Here is an 8,580-nt window from a genome sequence, read left to right on the forward strand (position 1 = left end):
ATATAAGGTAGTTAAACATTAGACGAAGAGAATAAAAGGCGTGAGACAGGTATGGTTCTGACCCTGTCCGGCCTCGCTGCAGTCCACGGTGAAGTACGTCGGCTCGTTGGCCTTCAGTCCCGTCTTCTCCACACCTGGACCATAAACCTTCACGTTCTCTGGGTGGCTGCCTTCTCCTATGGTCACCTGACCCATCATCAGATAAAGGTATTAACAGCTAACAGGCAAACATTTAGGAATATGAATAAATGTGAATAGTCATTTTCATATTTACGTACATCTTTATCTAAATACAGATACAGATACAGGCAGATGCATGTGTATATATAAGGTGCATCGGTTTAATACCCTGAAGGGGCTGTTGGGGACATTGACTTCGCCCCAGGTGATGATGATGGTGTGTTTGATGGGTTTTGTGGGAATGTAAACACAGAAGTAGGTGCTGTCTCCGTTATCAGTGATCTGTATGTCGATGGGGAAACCCTCTGCATCCTGAAGACACAAACAGACAGAGCCATCAGAGCCGCCAGAACCACGGAACCATATCTGGTTAAAGACTGGTTAAAATGCTAAAGACGTCTTGAATCCTCACCTGAGCATAGAGCTTCAGCTCTCCTCTGCCGGCTGCGCAGGTATCGATGGTGAACTCAGCAGGTTTGTTGACGATGCAGCCCAGAGGCTCCAGACCAGGACCGTAACACTTCACCTGAGGAGGCCAAAACGTTTGTCACGTCGTGTTGAACAATAAAATACGTGTGAAATGATTTTAAACCCGGTCAGGCTGTCGTCTAACCTTCTCTGGGAAGACATCATTGGCAGCAGGCAGGATGTGAGCCATGAAGGGACTGTCCTTGATGTCTTCGTCATCGCATATGACGTGGACGGCGTAGTCGCCTGGTTCAGTCGGCCAGTATCGAACGTCACATGATCCATCACCTTTATCATCACACTCGATCTTAGCCTGAGAGGGGCCCTCGATGGAGAAACCTGCACACAGCACGGTTACACAAACATCTGAATCACTGACACGCTGCTGTGTCACTGAACTCTGATCAGGATCCACAGAAAACTGCCTGAATCCTGGAAAAGAAGATTTCTCAGAATTCCTTCCTGATGTTTGCAGCGAGGCTCAGAACAAATAGTGACTGGAGATCAGATATTTTTTCCACTTTAGCCACTTTCCATGGGCTTCATGTCACGTTACACAGTGATTTTATCATGTTACCCATGACATGCAGTAAGTTCTGTGGTCAGAGACCCTGTGTGTTCACAGGAGGAGCCGTCGTCTCAGTCTCAGAAGACAAATCACCTCCATCTTTTAAAAGCGTCTGAAATTGTATTTCAGTCTGTTTCCTGATTTACTCTGTGGACTTAATGCTACGTACCGAGCGTTCCCACCTCCGTCCCGATGGCCTCCACCACAAAGTCGGCACTCTTCCCCACCATGCCGGTCTCCAGACCTGGACCCCAGGCCCTCACCTTCTGAGGCCCCGCCTCCTCACTCACCTGTACTTCAAATGGACTGAAAACACACACACAGACATGCATCATGATCCCAGACAGGAAGACTGAGCTGAGACGACATTATATACACGATAATAAACGTGCTCAGAATAGCAGGAGACAAAAAGATAGAAAACATTTTCAGATTTCAACAAAACTACAAAAGACAAATAAAATGAGTGTTTGCACTATTTCACTGGACAAAGCAGAAAAGCTTAACAAAGCTTTTACCATCAGTAATAAAAATCTCTTTAAAGCTAATATTAAACACAAAATGAATCTATTGAGTTCGGAAAGCGTCTCACCTGCGTGGGACGCTGTGTCCTCCCCAGGTGATGGTGACCGTGTATTTTCCCGTCATGATGGGGTAATAGTTACACTCATACAGGCCGTTTTCCATCTCCAGAACCTTCACGGGCTCTTCGAGGCCCTCTGGATCCACAGGAAAAATATTTCTTTATGCATTTTAACTAAATGACAAACTGAAAGCGACAAATGAAACAAAACCATTTTTGGTGATACGTGATGCGTGAGTCTCAGAGTCATGGCGTCTTACTTGGTCCCCTCACGCTGACTTTCAGTTCTCCGCTGCCGGCTCCTTTAGTATAAACCTTAAAATCTGCCACTTCCTTCACCCTCAGACCCTTCGGCTGCAGACCTCTGCCCGACGCTCTGCAGGCGTTCGGGTTACAGGCTGTTGGACCAGTCACAGGGAGACGTGGGGGCACTGGTTAGACTGGGAGGTGACGTTAAACCGACCATGAAAGCAACAAACACACTCACAAACACCCACTGATACTTTTCATTTAACACACTCCATCATTAAACCGGCCTGAATCTAAACCTTAGGTTGGACATAACATCTTGTTTTTCCAGTTCAAACCCAGAGAGGACGGCCAGTTCAGACGCGCGTCCACTGAGCGTCCACAGTCCACTGAGGACAGCTGGAATCACAGTGGACGGGTCGACTTTAACTCAATAATAATAATAATAATAAACTTCTCATTCTTAATCTCTCTCTCAGGTTTAATCCTAAAAGTGAGGATTTACCAATAAAGCACCAACTCTCAGTCTAAACCTCAGTCATAAAAAACACACACAGACACACACAGACACACACACTCCTGTTAGTCAGCTGATCAGCGCTGAGAGAAGCAGTTTGCTGAGGCTGAAAGGGAAAAGCAGCAAAGATGAAGAGGAGATGAAACAGAGATCAGCCTGAAGAACCAGGAGCTGCAGGTTCATCTTCTGAAAGGAACAGGAAGTGTCGACGTGTCGCAGAGAGCTTCAGGTAATCACACGGTTTAAAGGCAGGTGTCAGGGTTAGCTGGAGAACCACCAGTCACTGACTGTGATTGGACGGGAGGAAGGAGGGAAAGCTGAAGCAGGTGATGATGATGATGAGGAGGAGGACAATGAACTGAAACATCATCTAAATGGGCTCATTCACTCTCAGCACATAGATGGAAGGAAATAACTACAGGCTGATGAATGATATGAAGTGATAACTGTTAGTTCTGCCATTTCTCTGTGCTGTTTATTAAAACTTACTTCCACCAAAAGACAGAAAATAAAAGTCCACTAACAAACTGACGAGGTCTGACTGTCCAGAGCAGCGTCCAGCCGGCGGCTGCTGCACGCGCTCTCAGCCCTCTCTGGATGTAATCTGATTACAGTGACACGCTGAGTGTTACTGTCCTGAGCTGAACCTTCCACGTGTCCCTGCTCCTCCGTGTTCCTGAGCAAAGCATCGAGACAACTTTCATTTTCAGCCTTGAACCAGAGGTAAATATATTCATGTTTGGTTGTTATAGGCTGAGCTTAGTTTGAGCTCATAGCTGTTGCCATTGGAAATCAATCAATCAATCGATCGATCGATCTGGTCCCGCTCTGTTAATCCTGACACCATCCAGAGAGGGCTCAACGCCACAGACACTCAGACTCTGTAGAAGAAGATAAAGCTGCTCAGGACGAAGCAGGTGCTGCACATGCTGGAAAACTGGAACCCCCACAGAGCAGGAGGGACAGGGAGGGACGGTTTTCAGTGGAGGTGGAGGGAAACCAGGCTAGCGCAGGCAGGCTCCAGCCACACCCCTGCAACCACGGCCTGTACTAACTTGGTCGCCTGGGTTTGGGCGGTGTCGGAGGGGGGGCTCTCCTTGTCTTGTCTGAGGGTGGGGTGCGTATGGACTGAGGTACAATCTGCACCGGAGACCCGGGAGGTGGGACGCTCTGTGAAACTGAAGGAGGGAACAACAGGGATGATACATTTGTGCAGAGGTAGAGAGAGGACAGAGACCCCAGCCCTCGAGACCTGACTGCAGGACCAGTCGACCAGCAGGCAGAGGTGAGACCAAGCCAGCATCAAAAGTCCCAAGCTGAGAAAAGCAGGACAAGTCTGACAAGTCCAGGTGTGTCACAACATGACGCAAAAGTCCTGTCCTACGTCAAGGTACAAACCAAGATCAGGTATCCACACGTCAAAGATAGACAGGTACCAAGGCAAATTCTAAGCCAAGGCGAGTCCAGCATCAAGTCCAAAATACAGACATGCAGATACAAACAGCACGACCAGTCACAGGTCCTGTCCTAAGTCCTGTCTCAAGTCAAGACTGGCTGGCCCCAAGTCAAGCAAAGACAAGTACCAAGACAAGTCAAGGCAGGTGAATGAAGTCCTTACTCAAGTCCTAAATCAAAGACAGTCAAAGTCCAACACCTGTCCACACCTCTGCCAGCAGACCACAGCTTCAGCCAGTAAAACCAGGAGCTGAGGAGCAGGAGCAGACAGTCCCATCAGACCTGGACCCAGACAGAGCTTCAGCTTTCACACTGCCGTGGGAATCAGAGCCTTTCACTGTGACACTGCTGCTACAGGAGGGAGCGTCAGAAACCTCAGTATGCTGATTCCATTAGATGATGGACAGAATCACTACTGAATATCTGCAACTCCCACTAAGTCAGATGAACACATGAAGGATGAAGAACCCTGAGCCAGGAGGTAAAACCATGAGAGTTCAAACCTTTGGATTTCACTGTACAGTGTGACACTCAATCTGGTTTCAACAGAAAAAATCAATAAACAAAAAAATCATCATCATATAAAATGTGTTTATTTCACTGACGTCAGCACCTGGTCTTAAAGAGACACACACACACACACACACACACGTTGGTCTTAATGAGTAAAAACACTTCAGGGTCTTTTCAGCAGACACCAGGGGACAGAACCAAACGTGTCCACTGTGGTAGACATTAATGTGTAAGACCTACCCTCAGAGATGTGGACGGTGAAAGGGCTTCTGGGAATCTGCTGCCCAGCAAAGGTCACATAGACGGTGTGAGGCCCCTCCAGGACAGGAACATAGGTGCAGCGGAAAATACTGTCCCCTTTGTTTTCAAGGACAATTTCCACTGTATCCCTTCGACCGTTTGAATCAACAATGATCACGCCCACGTCTCCAGAACCCGCCCCTGGTGGACAGACAGACAGACAGACAGACGGACTTTTTAAACACTGAAACAGGGATGAGAGAGACGGTGTAACCAGTTTCAGTTCGGCTGTTTACCTGCAGTGTAAATGTCAAAGTACGTCGGCTTGTTGGCCACGTTCCCCACTGGCTGCAGTCCCGGCCCGCGGGCCTGAACTCTGGTCGGATCGCCCATGGCCTTGGAGACATTCACCATGAAGGGACTTTTGTCGATGTCCTGCCCAGCAAACAGCACCTTCACCTGGACGAGGAGGAAGAACACAGGTGAGGCTGGTTGGTGTTTCCACTGAATCTGAAGAGCTGGAAAAACTGATGTCACGTGACCAAACGTCCACACCAAAGTCACACGATCACACCTGAGCCTGCTCCGTTAGCTGGAGAAGACCATGAGAGGCGGCTGAAAGCTGGAAAAGTTAGCAAGTGGGAATTTAAAGAGACATTTGATCCACAGTGAGTTTGTCTTACTCTGTGAAGCCCCTCCACTTTGGGCAGGTAGACCACAGAGTAGGTTCTGTTCTTGTCGTTGTTGGGGATCACTCGGGCCTGACAGAGACACAAAGACCACACGATGCAGTGAGTTCATTTAACATGTTTAACACTGAACTGAATGGAAAGGTGTGTGTCCCCACCTCCTCTGTGTGTCCCTCTGGATCCTCCACATAAACCAGAACCTCACCCAGTCCGGCCTCCACTGTCTCCACCAGAAACTCTGCTGGTTTCAGAACCACGTTACCTCGAGGCTCGATACCTGAGAGTCAGAGGATGAAGATGTTCATCGCGTCACTGGGAGACAATAATGTCATTAATGACATTTATCTAAGGACTGACACATGTACCCCCTCCTAAGGGACCCGTCTTCAGGGGACTGCCCTGACCCTACCACAAGAGGACGTTACCCCTCCCTCAGTCTCTGTCCACACAGCAGCAGGGCTGGGGGAGGTCAGAGGTTAAATTATTTACTTTACCCCACAGGTAACTGTGACTCTCAGTCACACCTGTCCAGTTTACGTCCCAGTGGACTGACAGATCAGCTGTCTGCGGTTGGACAGTTCTGCTTCAGGTACTGAGCTGTGTTTGGTTTGAACGGGTCAGTTTCTGGATGCAGTTTGCTTCTTCACCTGGTCCGTAGGCTTTGGCTCTCTTCGGGTGAAGCGTCTTTGCCCTCAGGGGGGCGCCGGGCTTCAGTCTGGCCTTGGGGAACTGAGACAGGTAGGTCATCACGGAGTGCTCGTCCACATTTGGGTCGACGATCTCCTCTGGAGCAATCACCTGAAGGAGGAGGAGGAGGAGTTAAAACACGACGATCGCACTCAGCAGGAGACTCAGGCTCAGAACAGCTTCAACAAACACACAGTGTGGACACACTGCACTGGTTTCAGATCTGTGTCCAGTCCAGAACCATTAATGGAGGAGAAACTGGAGACTGACTAAAGACAGGAATAGACAGAACGGTTTCCTGAACCACATCAGATCAGAGAATCTGCTCTTTATGAGACAAAGTCGACTCAGTGATGGAGGAACAGCTGTAACACACATGATGGGTCTGTTAATGTGAAACAGCTGCTGAGGCCTGTCCTTCATTACAGAGCAGGAAGACGTCTGTAAATCCACCGCTGAAGTAAAAGCATCAAAATACATCCTGTCAGAATCCTCCCTTCAGAGTAAAAGCCCTGCAGTTATTAAAGCAGCAGAATGGGCTCAAGGGTTCAGATTCTCTGCTGCTACTTCAAACTCAGAGCAGAATCACGGAGCAGGTAAAAACAAACATCTGGACCTTTATCCAGCTGTGAGACCAACTCTATCCGAGCAGTCATTCATTCACTTCTCCTCCAGCTCGCGTCCAGAGACTCTGCTGTTCCCATCAACTATGAAAACATCTGTTTCACTTCTTGTACCTTTTAAAAACACATCATCATTTATTACACAGAGTTAAACACAGGAAGCTTCGCTGAAGACGGAAAATATGACTTTATGTCTCTGACTAACGAGTGGACAGCTAACGATCGTTTGTCATCTGATTGGACAGTTTGTGTTTTCACTGAGTCACTGTCTTAATTCAGCTGCTGATCTCAGACCAGCTGCACAGGAAGGTTCCTGCCTGTAGGATCAGAGTGTTACCGCTGTCACTCATCCTGCGTGTTTGTTCGGTGTGGACAGGTAAATGTCACCTGTGGGACTCCGAGCCAGTCGTCAGCCTGCTGCATGGCTTCTCTGGCGTTCTCCACCGGCTGACTGGGATCCCATGTTTCCCAGTCTGGACACAGACCTGAGGACAGCGCAGACAGATGTTAGTCTTCATACATTTGACTGGTTTCCTCTTTAAATCGACTGTTTTTTTTATTCTGTCTCAGCTACAGGAAACAAAACCTTCGATTTCAAAAAGCAGAATTTCTAAAATGCACCACTGTTCAATGCTGACTGAAAATATGTTTAACTGAATGAACCATGAACCAACTGCTGAGACTGAACTCTGAACCATCCTCATGAAGCTGATAACAAAGCTCAGCTCAGAACTCTCTGCAGCTCTCTGGTAAGAATCAGAATCAGCAGTCTGATCCCGGACCCTCTGTCCGTCTGCAGTTCAGAACTGTCATTGAAAAAGTGCAGATTTAACCCACTGACGTTTTTACCTTTTCAGAGGAAACTGAAGCAGTGAGGAGCTTCCTGTGAACACATGAAGCATAAACACTGACGCTCGTCTGTCACTAATCTGATAAGAGGATTGAAGTGAACTGACTCACTGAGGCCCAGAGACAGGGAGGCCACTCAGTGTGAGGGAGTCTCTGTGTCTTTGTGAGGACGTCCTGAGGACATCTGAACAGGCCCTGCCTTGGTTTTAGGGTTAAGCTTAGAATCAGGGTTTATTAAGTTTAGGTTGAGGGTCCTCACAAGTATGTTAGTACAAAGGTGTGTGTGACAACAGAGGGAGACGTTAGACTCAACACGGCAGCACATTTTTCAAACGTGCATTTTACTCTGAAAATCCTGCTGTAGCTGATAAGTGATTTTTACTGATGATTATTGATTAAATGGCGATATATCAACGCTCATGTTCACCTGGGGCACAGTTGTCCACCAGCGCTCCCAGTGCCTTTCCGTCCCTCCAGTCTCGGTGGAAGTTGGTGATGGGGAGCTGGGGCACCTTGTTCTGGATCCAGCCCAGGAGACGCTGCTTCGGGGTCAGTTTCTTGGCATCTTCGTCATCCTCATCCTCCCACATGGGCATGGAGATGGAGTAGTGGAGGATCAAGGTCCAGATCAGACCCAGGATCAGCTTCAGGTTCCCGTCCACGATAGCTTTAGAGTCTGAGGACAGAGGCGAGGACGAGCTGCTGTGAACACACTCAGGAACTTCACACACACATTATGGAAGAAAAGTGTCTCCACACAAACTCTACAACACAACACAAAACACAACGACACACACGGTGTCACGTTACAGAGGAACCAGGACCCTGAACTGAACCAGGACCCTGAACTGAACCAGGACCCTGAACTGAACCAGGACCCTGAACTGAGCCAGGACCCTGAACTGAACCAGGACCCTGAACTGAGCCAGGACCCTGAACTGAACCAGGACCCTGAACTG

General features: G+C 48.4%; 1 protein-coding gene across 6 annotated transcripts in view; it reads right to left on the reverse strand.

Moving 5' to 3' along the window:
- Positions 1 to 8,580, reverse strand: part of flncb (filamin C, gamma b (actin binding protein 280)) — a 33,560-nt gene that overhangs the window by 16,561 nt on the left and 8,419 nt on the right. For 3 of the 6 annotated variants that reach the window (XM_041029869.1, XM_041029866.1, XM_041029864.1), the window contains exons 2-16: positions 8,049 to 8,297; positions 7,160 to 7,257; positions 6,110 to 6,260; positions 5,621 to 5,739; positions 5,457 to 5,534; positions 5,070 to 5,232; positions 4,774 to 4,974; positions 3,621 to 3,743; positions 2,060 to 2,197; positions 1,809 to 1,935; positions 1,386 to 1,522; positions 794 to 987; positions 593 to 706; positions 349 to 492; positions 63 to 186 (exon numbers count right to left, since the gene is read on the reverse strand). In XM_041029869.1, the coding sequence (XP_040885803.1) occupies positions 63 to 186; positions 349 to 492; positions 593 to 706; positions 794 to 987; positions 1,386 to 1,522; positions 1,809 to 1,935; positions 2,060 to 2,197; positions 3,621 to 3,743; positions 4,774 to 4,974; positions 5,070 to 5,232; positions 5,457 to 5,534; positions 5,621 to 5,739; positions 6,110 to 6,260; positions 7,160 to 7,257; positions 8,049 to 8,297 (2,160 nt within the window). The remainder of the gene's footprint in view (positions 1 to 62; positions 187 to 348; positions 493 to 592; positions 707 to 793; positions 988 to 1,385; positions 1,523 to 1,808; positions 1,936 to 2,059; positions 2,198 to 3,620; positions 3,744 to 4,773; positions 4,975 to 5,069; positions 5,233 to 5,456; positions 5,535 to 5,620; positions 5,740 to 6,109; positions 6,261 to 7,159; positions 7,258 to 8,048; positions 8,298 to 8,580) is intronic. The other 3 variants (XM_041029865.1, XM_041029868.1, XM_041029867.1) reach the window with 1 other exon arrangement.

This window comes from Toxotes jaculatrix, chromosome 22, assembly GCF_017976425.1.
Source record: "Toxotes jaculatrix isolate fToxJac2 chromosome 22, fToxJac2.pri, whole genome shotgun sequence".
Taxonomy (NCBI): domain Eukaryota; kingdom Metazoa; phylum Chordata; class Actinopteri; family Toxotidae; genus Toxotes; species Toxotes jaculatrix.